This window comes from Varanus komodoensis, unplaced genomic scaffold (genome assembly GCF_004798865.1).
Source record: "Varanus komodoensis strain SLA01 unplaced genomic scaffold, ASM479886v1 scaffold1, whole genome shotgun sequence".
Classification (NCBI taxonomy): Eukaryota; Metazoa; Chordata; class Lepidosauria; order Squamata; family Varanidae; genus Varanus; species Varanus komodoensis.
Window position 1 is genome coordinate 1,615,913 of NW_025335268.1, and position 15,083 is coordinate 1,630,995.

General features: G+C 43.0%; 1 protein-coding gene across 2 annotated transcripts in view; it reads right to left on the bottom strand.

The window, feature by feature from the left end:
• Positions 1-15,083, bottom strand: part of PTPN14 (protein tyrosine phosphatase non-receptor type 14) — a 159,740-nt gene that overhangs the window by 49,890 nt on the left and 94,767 nt on the right. For both annotated transcript variants that reach the window (XM_044425499.1, XM_044425415.1), the window contains exon 4: positions 783-880. In XM_044425499.1, the coding sequence (XP_044281434.1) occupies positions 783-880 (98 nt within the window). The remainder of the gene's footprint in view (positions 1-782; positions 881-15,083) is intronic.

Sequence of the window (15,083 nt, forward strand, 5' to 3'; positions counted from 1 at the left end):
TGGAGAAGGAAGGAGGCTGGAACACCACAAAGATATGTATCCAGGCAGACCTGGTTCCTTTCCCCTAGCATTCCCTTTTGACCCCCTCTCCAAGGTTGCTGATATGACTTCAGAGAAGCAGCTGATGCGGTTCTTTCCATGGCAGCTCCTGGACAGTGGAAAGGGGATTGGGATCCACTTGGATGGGATCCCAAGAAGCCCTTGGGATCCTCATCTCCATGAGCTGGTGCTTTTTTCTGACCCTGATCTGGGACTCCTAAATGCTGTCTAAAGTTCACAGTTTCTTTCTACCTAAGTGTTATATGAGAAAGCATGAACTATGTTCAAGCTCTTCTCTTAACATGATCCCCTCTCAACATTTATCTACTATTCATGTTTCTAATGGAACTCAGAACAACTTGGATGGGCTTCCACTTAATGAAAGATGGGGTAAAATTATGATTTCAGTACTTCTCTACAATATTAGACTTCCAAGACCACATCAACACCTTGCTATAGACTTTGTCCTTCAACTAATGCAAGAATCCTGAACATTTTTACTTTAATTTGAGGAAAGCAGGAGAAAAGTTTCTAACATTTATAATTGCATAATTATTTAAATATTCCATTTCTATTCCAAATTATATAGTAACCCAGTTTTGAAAAATTTAGATCACTGGCTTACATACGAAATACTTTGAAATGTCACTTCATTACCAATTCTATCCTGCCTGGAATGTGTTTGTGTTATGGTCAAATAAGCAGGTAAGCTGAGAAAGAGTTAGCAGGTGTGTTCATCCTACCTTGAACTGCCAATGCAGCTAACCTTATCCCTTGTTCAAATGAAGATCTCAATCGCCCATCAAGAACATCTTTTTTAACTTGTAGGTAATACTGATACCTAAGGGGGAAAAGATACAATAAAGTGAAACTCACATTGCCTATACTGTTATTTTGCCTTACAGAACAAAGAGATTGCTGAGCGATTATGCTTGTACTCAAACAAGTTTAGTATTTACATTCCATACAAATGTGCATATGAAACCAAGGACCACTGCTTCAGCAGAAAAGGAAAATTTTTATTCTGTGTTTGTCAGGCTATATTGCAAGGCATGGGGCTACTGAAAGTGTTTGGGAGTCTACCCACTGATGCTTCTTCTGAACTCTGCAGTACTCCTACCCACGCAAGTCCTTTTCCATTGCTATTGGCCTGAGTGCAGCAACAGGAATTAGGCATTGGCTCATGATTCCATCAGCCGGCTAGTTCTTGCAAATAATTCTTCATTCAAGAGGTCGACTGACATGAGCAGTACTATACCTGGTGCAAAGACACGTGCAAGTTTATACTGGCTATTTCCATGATTAGAAACACTTAAAAACTCTGCTGCAATGGGGGAGGGGGGATGCAATCTTTCCAATTTAGCACCATATAAGCACTAACATCAAATAAATAAACACGAACAGATTTTAAAAAGTAGGTAGCCACTTTCCAAGCAAAAAAACTTCTACCCTATTCAGTAAGTGACTTTTGCTATGTGCTTTGCATGGGACTACAAAGTTACAGCTGCTATTGTATCCCCATTTATTAAAAATCCAATGTTTTTTGACTGGGTATCAGCCTAATTTTGCAATACACTATAGAAATTTGGCAAAGCTTAAGAGATTCTCTCTGCCCACTTCTTGAAAATGCAAACTTAAGTAAGTTTACTCAGAAGGAAGCCTTACTGAGTTCAACATGTTTTCTTAGTAATAGTGAGTCCTTTTGAACTTTAAAATATTTCCTGCATGACTTTCACAACACAGCAAAATGTAGAGAACTAAGAATTCTGCCCTACTTAGCTGGAAGATATAGAGATAAAAACTAATGATTAAAGGCCCCTGAAGGTCTATTGCAGCCTTCCCTGACTGTTCAGGGTGTTTAGCACACTTGTAGGATGCCTCCTGGCCTATTTAATCAATGGAACTCTCCAGCACATTTTTTGCTTTAATAAGTCCCATACTGCTGTTGTCAGCTGGTTGCCACAAGTCTGGAATGTCTCCTAAACAGAGCAAAGGGGTCTGTGCATCTCCTTTTAAAATCCAAGCCCTCCTCCAGCCCCTCGCCTGCCACTGAAAGAGACAGATACAAGCACTTGCCACTAGACAGCACCAGAGTTCCAACCAAGTCTTAATTCTCCAGCTCACAGCACAGACACAAGATTGTCATTAAAACACCACCTCAGATCACCACAGTGAGCTGAAAGGCTTGGTGCTTTAGAAGGAGGTTTTGCTAGGCCTTATCTTTCTGAAAGAATTCGGGAAAATCTCTAAATAGAGATGCCCAGGAAAAGGAAAGGCAAAGTCAGAACTTGGAGGCGAGCAGACTGCTAACAGAAGACCCTACAGACAGGAAAAGCAAGGAAGGAGCCTAAAGGCACACAATTTGTTTCCAGGGCCATAAACTAGGATTGCTATGATCTTCCATTCTGATTTGAATTTTCCCCACCTATGACTAGGTGTCCATTGCAAGGATATGGCTGTAAACCTGCAACAGGCAGAGGAATACACAAAGTTTCCTCTTACCAAGTCAGAGCAAGTGCCCATCAAGCTCAGTATGGATAACAGTGATTCTCCAAGGTAAGAGCCAGGGGTCAGACTAGATGGGCCAGGAGGCCCCTTCTGACTCACTCTGTTGCTATGTATCTCCAATATTTCAGGGAGGAGATTTTTCAGCCTTCCCCAGAAAGGCTGCAGATTGAACCCAGGATCTCTAGCTTGCAAATCAGGTGGACCTGTCCATGAACTATGGCGCCTCCCCAGTCAGGCAAACTTAGGATCCACCGAAGTGCCCAAGCAGCACATCTGTGTGGCTGTAACTGGATGGTACCTATTTAACTTTTGTCTGTGTGTTCCAAGTATGTGCTTTTTAAACTCTTTTTAAAAATCTTATTTTAGTTCAACTTGTACAGCTACAGAGATAGGTCCAAAATGGGAAGATATGCCTGGGGGAAGAGTCCCTGCTGTGAAATTGCAACATGTACGAACTCTGAACACTGACACATTTATTCTGTGACAGCTGTCAAAGAGCAAGCTTTCAAGTGAGAGCAAAGGTGTGAGTAGGCATCCTTCCCTCTCCTTCCCTCAGTTTTGAGTGCTCTCCCCACCTCTTCCTATACACACACAGGTCTCACTGCCCCAACTCCCCCCTCCCCATTTTTGAGCATCCAGGACCTTGGGAAGGTGGGAAAGTGCCTCCTTTCACTAACACTTGCTTCTGACGGCTGTCCAAGTTTCTCTGAATACAGGAATATAAGCAAGGCAGGGCCATTTGAATGGGGAAGCATGCCTGTGACCTATGACATCAATACAACAAGCAACCCATGTGGTTTATTGCCTGGAGTGGGCTACTGTGATGTGTGAAGCTGCCCCTTGTCTGGATTTCTGGTTAATTATGGGCCTCTGGCTGTGTGATGCTTCGTTTGAACATTGCACTGGGAAGGGAGTGCTTGCTTCCTTACTTTCCAGTCTAATCCTTACTGAAGATTGCTCATTCCATGTGTGTTGGAACCGAAAAGTAAAAGTTCCCCTTAGTCCCAATGGAAACCTTCTCCCTAAAATTCCAAGTTCATGGAAGGAGCCCTTTCTGGTCAGGACACAGCTGGAGAATAAAGAGGTAAGCCTCTCTTTGCACTGACCTGTGTTTAAAGCAAAAATCAACAGAGAGAGACACACACACACACCCTCTAAAAACAAAAACAGGACACAGCTACACACTTTGCAACAAGTGTAATGCATAGCTTGGCTCTTACCTCAAAGTAAACATTGGGACCATGATCCACATTGCAGCTGCCACTCATGAAGGCATGAAATTTAATCTGTTCCTCTCCGGCCATATCCTTCCATTGCTGCACTCTGGACTACCAACAACACATCCCATTCGCAGGAATGGGATTGTTTTAACCATCCCTAACTGCCATGTGGGGGCATTGATTTTCTGGGAAGCAAAGCACGAGGCAGACTAAACTACCCTCCCCGTGAATTGTGATGCTGTGTCACAGTTACTTTGCAGTAAGAAGAAAGCAGAGATGTAGCTGCACACTAAAACAAACATATATTTTGAGCTCAGGCTAAATGAAACAGAAACCCATGGTGTACCCCAACAACAGTGGGACACCCATTGGTTATTTCATTTTTATCCTCAGCACAACATCCTTTTATCCACACGAAAACCCTTTCAGGGAGATTGGGCCAGGCAATGGGAGACTAGCTCAAGCTTTCAAGCCGTATGGAGAACTGAACTCAAGTCTTTCTAGTCCAAGTTCAGTAGCCACTACAGTACACTGGCTCTCAGAACTCCTTGCTTACTGCCCTGATTTTCTAAAAGTGGAGCTTTCCTGCTTTTACTGTCGATAAGACTATCACAGATTGCCAATCTCATTCCAAGGGGTACAGATGGGAGTGGAGAACAAGCCCGGACAAAGATGTAATTATGAGATGGTTCTTTCCCTTCAGCAGAAAACATGAGCTGTAACCTTGTGCATTATCAGATGCATATCACTATATTTACTATAAAAGGATGGGATGTTGCTTGGGAAGCGGAGCAGGGCAAAAGCTTTATCTGATCCAAATCAGCACTGCAAGGCAGAATCTTCTTGTTCTGTTTGAGATTCTTTACTCTCAGTGCTTGTCCAAGGAAAGTGTAATTCGAACTGCCACAACAGCATTGTTAGCAGTGCAGGCTGAACGGGCCAGTCACTGATCAGTGGAATCCCAGTGTAAAGCCAACACATGGCAGAAGGCAAACCTCAGTGTCCCACTTATACATCAGCTTGCATTTCAGTGCAAACCAACCCTGAACTTTCAGAATAATGCAGAGGTATTCCCACGATCAAGAGTTCCTGAATGCTAGGAAAATACTTAAAAGGGATACAGATTAGATTTTTTTAAAATCACTTTGTTGTTATAGAGTACTGCAGGGGTCTGCGGTATGCCATGGAGTACCGCAGGGGTCCATTTTGTCCCCTTTGCTGTTTAACATCTACATGAAACCGCTGGGAAAGGTCATCAGGAGGTATGGGCTGCGGAATCATCAGTACGCTGATGATACCCAGCTCTACCTCTCGTTTTTCACCAATCCAGGTGAGGCAGTGGCTGTGCTGAACCGGTGCCTGGCCGAGGTAATGGGCTGGATGAGGACCAATAAACTGAAGCTCAATCCAGACAAGACGGAGGTCCTGTTGGTTGGCGGATCGGGCTTTGGTGAGGGTGAATTGAACCTAGTCCTGAAAGGGGTTGCATTCCCTCTTAGGGACAAGGTCCGCAGCTTGGGAGTGCTCCTCGACCCAGAGCTTTCACTGGAAGCTCAGGTGACAGCGGTGGCAAGGAGCTCTTTCTTTCAGCTTCGGCTGATCCATCAGCTGCGCTCCTACCTGGAGTACGACTGCCTGGGGACAGTGACACACGCGTTGGTGACTTCCCACCTTGACTTCTGAAACGCGCTCTACGTGGGGCTACCCTTGAAGACAGTCCAGATACTTCATTTGGTTCAAAATAGAGCTGCCAGGCTGCCGATGGGGACTGGGCGTTATGTTCACATGACTCCAGTCCTCCGTCAGTTTCACTGGCTTCCCATTGAAGTCTGGGCCCAATTCAAGGTGTTGGTGATGACCTATAAAGCCCTAAACAGCTTGGGTCCTGGTTACCTGAAGGAGCGCTTACGTCCATATATGCCTGCCCGCCCCGAGATCAGCGGAAGAGGCCCTTCTTCGGGAACCCTCTGTGAAGGAAATTAGGAGGGTGGCTACTCGGAGGAGGGCTTTCTCTGCGGTGGCTCCCAATCTATGGAATGCACTCCCCAAAGAGGTCCGCCTGGCACCGTCGTTATTTGTTTTTCAGCGCCAGGCAAAGACCTTTTTATTCAAGCATCATTTTAACTGTTAACAGTATTTATTTATTTTATTCTTTGGCCAGGGCAACTTATTTTATTTTATATTGCTAACTTGTTTTACATTGTTAATTTATACTATTTTAATTGATTTATTTGTAAGCCGCCCTGAGGCTTCGGCAAATGGGGCAGCATAAAATTTTCTAAATAAATAAATAAAATAAATAGAGTATGAGTCATCACCCAGACAGAATACTAGGGTGGCAGCTTAAGCTTGGCAGGAAAAGAAGAATTTTCTCACCAAAAGAAAAAGACAAAATAAGGTACCAATTGGCATAACATTTGCCTAGGTAAATGCATATGTCCATGTTGAACAAATAACAAAAATATATTTCCCCAAACAGAGAAATCTGTCTGCTAGGTGACTTGGTTTGCTCTGCTGTGCAGGTGCTACTGACTGCTGGGCATTCTCAAGGTATCTCCTGAGCTCCCTTTTTAACCCGGATTTTGATTGGACCCTCTTCAAACAAAGAACAACCTCCAAACACAGGTTGCCAGCTCTCCAAAGGAGAGAACTGTCCTTTGCACAATACTTCACCTGGCATCATAAAAACATGAATCTAAAAGTTTGCAGGCTACCACTAAATTATCTATGCTATAGTGAAAACTGTCTCCTTTTAGCAAAAAAAAAATACTGGGTTAAAATACATAGATGGCTTGGGGAAATGTTGCAAAGACCTGTAACGTTTAAACCAGAAATATTTCTGTTAGGCATTCTCCCTGACGATCTTGATAAACAAAGTACATTCTTGACTTTGCATGTAATAACAGCTGCGAGGATCGCATACGCACAGTGTTGGAGAAATGAAGAGCTACTGGCTGAAGATGTGATCTTGAACAAGATTGGACTGTGCAGAAATGGATAGACTGACTTTATCTCTTAAGGAAAAAGAAGATACAGTTTACAACCAAACATGGAACTTTTTTGATCAATGGCTACAGAATCGGAACTCTAATTCGGGCTGAAATACATAGCATTTGTAAAGAGAAATAAGAATTTGTTTACAGTATGTTTGAAGTCTTTGGAATAATTGTTTAGTGAATGGAAAACAACAGAACTTTGAAACACCGAAAACTGTCTCCTTTTAAATTAGAGCATTTCCAAATTTCAACCTATGCATATCAATCAAACAGGGAACTACTGTACAAATCATGATTCTAAATTTTGTGTGTCTGTGCATGCATGTGAAGTATATCCTATTTCTAGGCAGTGCACAACTGATAACCTAGATGTATAGACTGCATTAGCAGGAAAGAAAGCTGCAAATAGAGTGCAGGACTGATACATTTAGGGCACAAGCATTCAGCCTCCTGATATCACCTGGAACACCACAGGATTCTCTGACGTCTTGGAACTAAGCTCCTCAGACCTCAGTGCTAAGACTCCAACGGCCAAGCCCTCGTCTCTCTTGCAACTGTGCAGAAAGAACGGTACTGCTGCCTCTCCGAAATGGGAAATGCACCTTGGACAGCAGGGCAGGGGGCAAGCCAAGGGCAAAGGCCACTGACCTGTGCCAATTCCTATCAGCAGGCCAGGCTCCTTCCCTCCCCTGCCCTCTGCCCATTAATGTCACCTCTTCTGATTGATCACAAAGGTTGTAGTTGATTAATGTACCAAATCAGCTGACTAAATCCTGCAGCCATTATGCAAACAGTTTGGGAGGTTATTCACTAAGCTTTCTGACAATCCCCAGTAGGATGGATATTTTTCAAGCTTGCAAAGATGTATTCGAAAAAGAAAAGTGTACTCACTTAAATGATAGCTTATAAAATGTGTTGGTGTCCAGCAAAGCAGAACCCCTTTAAAATTCTTCCCTTTTATGTAACTACAGAATGAACCTGCAGACTTTTTTTTAATTACAGACTACATTTTCCCCATCTTCTTGGTAATTTTTACAGCTAAATAGGCATTTCTGTTTTTCAAAGCAGGCTGAGATAATAGTCATCATGGTCATTAGTTTCACTCCAACATGGTGCTAGCAGATGCCCATTAAGGCAATGGGGCTTTGTTCCCTGACCCAATGAGATCTACATGCTGCTTAAAGCCTGTTCTAGAAGGGCTTTCAACCCTGTGAGAAGGTTTAGAGATGCACCTGGGACCGTAGTGAAGAAGGGACATAATTTGCAAGTCCAGAGTTCAATCATGCTGCATCCAACAAGACATGAGAAGAATTCAGAAAGAAATCTCAGGATAGCTTACACTGCTTTTTATGGCAAACTTGCAGGAGCTCTGGAGAACTAAGATTCACATCATGGGCGTCTGAATATCCTGCAGACATTTCCCCACAGAAGATATAGAGAGTAATTCTTGGTCAAGCAAGGTGGCAATTATTTTTAAAGAAAGGAGAACAAGCAAAAAATGCTGGACTTCCTCCGGATTGAAGGTTAGAGGCAGGCAGAAGCACACCCATAATGGAGTTTCATTGTTCCAGCAACACTGACTGAATCATCTTGAACTCTGTTCCTGCCTCCCCGAAAGAGACACGCCACTAACAATTATAGTGTGGGAAAAAGCAGTACAAGTTACATATGGAAGCAACGTGAGTCAATAGTTTGAAGATCCTTCTGACACTCAGCCAGGTTAGTGGTCAAGCCAAATAATGAGAGTCATGTGAAAAGAATCTTGGGGGATGGCTGGACCAAACCATTAGGTGGTCCGTCAAGATGTGAGAAAAACTTTGCTGGATCAAAGCAAAGGCCTGTCTAATCCAGGATCGTTTCTCAGTGTGGCCAACCAGTTGCCTCTTGGGAGTCCATCAGCAGGACATGGGTGCAACAGACTTCTCCCACTGTTAATTCCCAGGAACCTGGAGATGGCATATGAAGAGTAGCCACTGGTTGCCTCACTCTTCAGCAATGTGTCTTACCCACCTTGGTCCAGGTGGTAAGCACATCCTGTGACAGTGGATTCCACTGTCCAACTTTATGATGTGCAAAGACAATGTCCTCAATCTCCTGTCAACCAGCTTCATTTACGTACAATATTTTGACCTGGTTCTTTAGCCAAAAAAGGTTCCCAGAGTGGCTTCCAAAGGTTAATAACAAGTCAACCCCTGCCCTCAGGATTATAATCCTCAAAGACATGACACAAAAGGAAAAGGGACTGGAATACAAGAGGCCAAAAGCAAAATGGGCACCAGTTGTTTTAAAGATCATCCATCCATCCATCCATCCACCTATGGCATTTTAGCCTGACCTTTACGGAGATCTTAGGACGGCGATACAACAGTAAAAAAAAACCCAGCATCAGCTAAACAAAGCCAGATAAAAACCAAAATAAAAAGGTTTTGGCCTAGGGTCAAAATGAATAAAGTGTCGGTGCCAGGTGCATCTCTCTGAGGAGCATGTTCCAAAGCTGGGACGCCGCCACAGATAAGGTCCTTCTCCAGGTAGCCACGCTTCTGATCTCCTTTAAAGAGGGCTCCCAAAGAAGGACCTCTGATCCAGATCTTAGGACAGGTATATAAGGAAGAAGGCACTTCTTCAGATACCTGGGCCCTAAACCGTTTGGGGCTTTATAAGTCATCCTCAACACCTTAAGCTAGGCTTGGACTTCAACTGGAAGACAATGTTATGTGTGTACATTTACTGGTCCCTGTCAGAAGCCTGGCTGCCCTATTCTAGCCCAGCTGAAGCATCCAGACCATCTCCAAGGGCAGCCCCATGTAGAGTGTGCTACAATAGTCCAGTCGGGAGGTTACCAGAGCATGAGTCACTGTTGCAAGGCTCTGCTCATCTAAGGAAGGACGTAGATGGTTGAAATGTGCCTTCTCATTCATGCATGGCTAGCCTGAGTCTCAGTGGAGAAATATACCTGACAGGTAAATATCACCTCCAACGTTGGATTTCTTCATTTTTCAGATGAGAGGAAAGAAACTGGCACCTGAACCTTCCTCTCCCCTCAAGCCTTCTATTAAAAATAAGTGTCTGGAGGGCATCTGGTGTGAAGAGTTTCACACTCAGCTGTAAGTCCCCAGAAGTGCCCTTGCACTCCCAGGCACCATGGTAGAGAGCCCCGCCTTAGATTAGTCTATCCAACCAAGTACATTCCAGAAGTTTCCAACCAAAGCTTTCAGCATTCTTGGGAATTTCCATTTCACCTGTGCTACTTGACATCTATACAGTATCCAAAGCACTTCGTGAATACAGTAATGTTGGACTCCTCATACATCTCTGTAAAATAGATCAGTATTATCTATATATTTTAGATGGTGGGAGAGACTTCCAATTGAAAGAGGCAACAAATTGCCTAAGTCCACGTGGCAGAACCGAGATTCAAACCAGGGACTTCCTTTCACTCATCTTAAGGCAAGCGAGTAAGCAAGCAAACGGAGGTACAACTCCCAGTCCATATGAAGCCCACTGTAATCCTAAGCGTGTTTATTCAGCAATCACTCCCACTTTTTCCAATGGGATATACTCCTATATAAATATGCTTAGCATTGTAGATATATCCACTAGTACAAGGTAGGAGCAGGAATAACTAAAAAAGGGGAGGTGAAGCAGATCCTTTCAGATGTTTTACATTGCAATTTCCATAATCCCTGACTGCTGGCCATGTTGGTTAGGGCTGATTGGTCTTCTAGTTTGGAGGGCACCAGTTTGCCTGTCTGCCTCTAATTTAAAAGGCTGCGTTGAGGGAGAGATGCAGCCCCCACCCCCACATCCCTCTGCAACTGTTTCACTGCTTTAATTAATTTGATTTGCTAGTTTAAAAGAAATTATGATCACTGTGTATTTGGAAGACATTATCGCTGAAAAGCATATTAATTAAATTATGCATTTATTAGATTTATAAATATGCTATACCTGCTCAAAATTCTTGGATTTCATTTGCATAGAGACCATGCTCTACCTTGATTGTTAACATTATTTGAACGTATACTAAATGCAAGTGCCAAACTGGTTTATCAGAGAAACTGCAGTTCAGGCATGTTCAAATTCTAGCACGCAGGTAAGTATGTATTTATTTCTATATTTATAAACCACTCTTCATTAGAGAAGTAAAAAACCAATTTAACTAAAACAATACAGCTATTAATCACAAAATGTAATAAAAATGATACAATGCAAACATACAAATGCAATTAAGGTTTGCACAAAATGCCACATGCAGTCCCTAAGACTGGGCAGCCTGTATTTTTGGCCTGAATCCTGAAAGTTTAAAGAATCGTGGTACATTTTTAGATATTCACAGTTAGAGGATTCAGGGAAAGCCAAACTAGAAATACATGTTTAATTCACCAAAAGCTGTCTCTTCAGTAGAATGGCAGCATTCTGATGCTATTTGAGGGGAGGAGGCAGCCATTCTTGGGACCCAGATTGCTGTCTGTTAAGAAAATGGGCTGTCCTGAAAAGGATTTTCTAGTTCTTACATCTCACCATCTATAAAAATCTTCCTGTGTATTCGCAGTAGTTTCAAAACTCCATGTGCAGCAGAAAGCCTTGTCAGTCTAAGAGAGGGCCTCTTGTATGCCTAAGGGTGCAATCTTATGCTTGCTCAAACAGAAAAAGTCCTACAACTTCCTGCAGGTTTCAGCTCCCGGAGGTGCAAAGAGGGCCTGCAATGTGCAGCCCCAGAGGGCTTGCAGAGCCCCTGTTCTGAATGCACCACACCAAGCCAACCAGAAATGACATCCTGAAGGGTGTGAGAACTGAGGAACACCACAGGAGCACAGAGACTGCCTTTTATCAAGTCAGACCAGCAGTCCGTCTAGCCCAGTAAGGACAATGCTCCGGGCAGGACTTGCTAGGCTCAGAGGTGGGATTTTTCCAGCCCTACCTAGATGAACTGGACATTCAGCCTGGGATTGTCTTCATGGAAGCATTCACGCAGCTGCTGAGTTAAGAATACTGGGCAGCATTCTCTTTTGAAAACGCATGACCACAAGTACAGTTGCACATAAGTGCCTGGGTACGGTGGAATCAGGAAAGGGTGATTTACAGTGGATTACAAATGTAAAAGACTGCAATTTTGTTTTCCCTGCTATGGAAGAATGTCATCTAACATCTATTGCTACAGTCAACGCTTTCCCAATTTGTGCTAGCAAGAGGGGGAGGGTGTGTGGAGAAGGCTGGCTGTCTTCAGACTGCATTACCAGCATACCAGCTAGAAACATGCCTACCTGTGGAGGTCATCAGGTCACTGAAGGGTAAATGAATGCATAACCAGAAAGTAATGTTGTTGTTCTGGAGACTGTGAAACCAGGATTTAGATAACAACGCTGCTGATCTACAAATCACAAAAGAATTCCGTTCACTTGCCCGGGCCTGTGTTGTTTCTGCAGAGGTAGTGAACTGTAAACACATACCTGAGCTGTGCACCTGAGCATGAAGATGTCATTTTTACAGAGCCCCCTTTGACAGCTGACCCACAGTTGGTGGAGTCCAGAAGTGATATCCTCCCCCACATAAAACTGTGGCCCATGTGCACTTAGGAGTAAGCTGGACTGGATGCAGTGGGACTTACTTCCAAATAAGCAGGCCTAGCTGTGGCTGTAAGAACAAAGTTGGGCTGTTGTGTTGTGTTTTTAAAATCGCTCATTAGGGTGATTTATAAGCTATCTTTGTGTATGAAGAAATTGTGTGCAATAAAGAAGATTGTGTGTTGCTCCAGACGGAGTATCAAACCGTGGCTTGGAGCTCCGAGAGCCTTCCCCAGCCTAGCAGCTCTATGGCAACGGAACTGCAGTTCCCATGATTCCCATCCAGCAGTGTCATTGGCTCCAGGAATGAGCCCTGCAAGGAACATGCTCCCTCCTCCCACTTGCCTCCCCTTCTTTGGGCATCCAAAGCCCCTGTCTTGATTCGAGGCAAACCGTGGTTTACCAGTGGACCCACGCTTTCAAAACTATGGCTAGTACTTGCTTTGCAAACCAGGATGACACCCAGGTAATTGTCTTTCTCCTCCACATTAAAGTGAATCTAAGTTTTAATTTTCTAGTGAAAGACAGAACTTTAGCATTTTCTTTTCACATCCTTTTGAGCCAATGTGGTATAGTGGTTAAGACTGCTGGACTGGGGAGAACAAGGTTTTAGTCTCCTACTCAGCCATGAAACTCACTGGGTGACTTTGGGCCACCCTCAGCTGCCCTGCTTCATAGGCTGGTTGTGAGGACAAAATGGAAAGAAGGGCAGTGTAAGCTACCTTGGGTTTCTTGTAAGAGGAAAAAAGTAGGTAAAAATAAATTTAAAAAAGAGAAATCTACAAAATGCAAACTCCAGAACATTCCAGACAGGTTACACTGAGAATGCCCCATACAATTAGGGAAGAAGCAAGTTTTCAGATGTAAAATTGATTCATTTTAATTATTGGAGGGGGGTTTCTGCAACTCAATGGAGATGAGAGTTAATTGAAAGTGAAATGAGATGCAAGGAAATACAAAGGAAGTAGTGGCACACTTTTGATCTCCATACTGTTTCAGGCTTGTTTGGGCATTCCAATGGCTATGCAAATAGCGTTTATTGCATTAAAGTCTTCCTTAACAATTCAAACAACTGGTGGCCAATTTCTGTATTCTAATCCCCTGGCAGGGGTTCAGGGACCATTAATTAATTTTGATGCACTAAAGGATTCTCTAGTGGACAGAGTTTACATTAAAGATGGTGCCACCAAATCTTTCAGGGTTTTGCAGATATGGAACTTAATGTGGAGAAAACTCTGGGATTGGATAGGGCCTGAGGAATGAAATGTACTTCCTGTTCAAATTTAAAACAGCTGGATTGAGATGCAAGAACGAGATATAGTGAGTTAACCCAATTAAACAAGCACAGTTCCTGCCAAATATTACATCATTTACATACTGCTGTCACCAGCCAGCCATCTTAACATATAGCATCCAACACCTAGTCTATTCATATTTTGCTTGGGCCGTGTGGTCCAAGATTCAGTTTATAACTTGGAGCACATAAAGGTTGAAAGAGTTTCTCATTTTTCACAAGTAGCAATACTCTTCTGGAAGATGACACATGGGACCCCTTCCTCATCTTTTCCCGCCACCTTTACTGAGGAAGTCAACCAACAAGTGTTGGGGACTGTTTAAGATTACTAGAAGCCAGAAGCAAGAACAGCAAACTAAGCAGTCCTGCTGAGATGACGTCACTGTTTTTGCAGGAACATTGGGCAGTGAATTATTATGCTATATTTCTAAAATCTGTACAGGTGGAATGTCCTTCCGGGCCACCAACATTCTCCAGTATATCATGGTCATGTCCTGCCTTGAATCAAACCCTTGGCAGTGGATCAGTGAGTTCTCCCTGGTTCCTGGTGGCTTCTGCTGGGTAGAGAAAGAAAGTAACAGTTCTCTTGACAGTAGTAATGAAGAGTACCTACTAGTTGGATATGCCAAAGTCCCTAGAGCATCTGCCACTGGTAACAACCCAGAGTTTTATATGGACACAAGATGAAGTGGTCAATTTGGGAATGAGCTGCCTACATTACCAAATCTCTGATATACATCTATCTATCTATCTATCTATCTATCTATCTATCTATCTATCTATCTAAAACATTTCTATGCCGCCCCCATTGCAACAAAGCCTCGGGGCGGCTCACAAAGAATACATAAATACATACATAAATAATGATAATATAACAATTAAAAAAAGCCATTAAAAATCCCCAGTGCATTGGCCATTGTTTTTGCAAACAAACCAACAATAACTTTATCACTGTCTGATCCTAGCACTTGGTGCCCTCCAAATATTTTGTAGTACAACCGCAGAAGTACTGACCATTAGGTATGAGGGTTGAGACTGATGGGAGTTGAAGTACAAAACACTGGGGACACTTTGCTAAACTGTAGATTTGTGTTATGTGAATAAGTTCACTCAAGTGTGTGGCTTGAATCCTACCCTCTGACAAGGACAAATTAGTCTGAACTAAGGGTTTGAAAGATCATGTTTACTGATCCTGGTTTGTTAACACACATTATAGGTTAAAGCAATTCTTGGTTTAGATCTTGCTGTTCTTGGTTTAGATGAAACTAGAAATGGCAGTGGATTTAAACCAGGAGGTGTATGTTTAAGATTACCTTCCTCTGGCACATGACAGAGGAGAGTAGAGAAGGAAGACAGGTCACTTTTCACAGCATTACTTTGGAGATGTGTGACCATCTTCTAGAAAATATGCTTCAAGGTACAATTTCCAACTTCCAATGTATCTACTTCCAACTTTTGATCT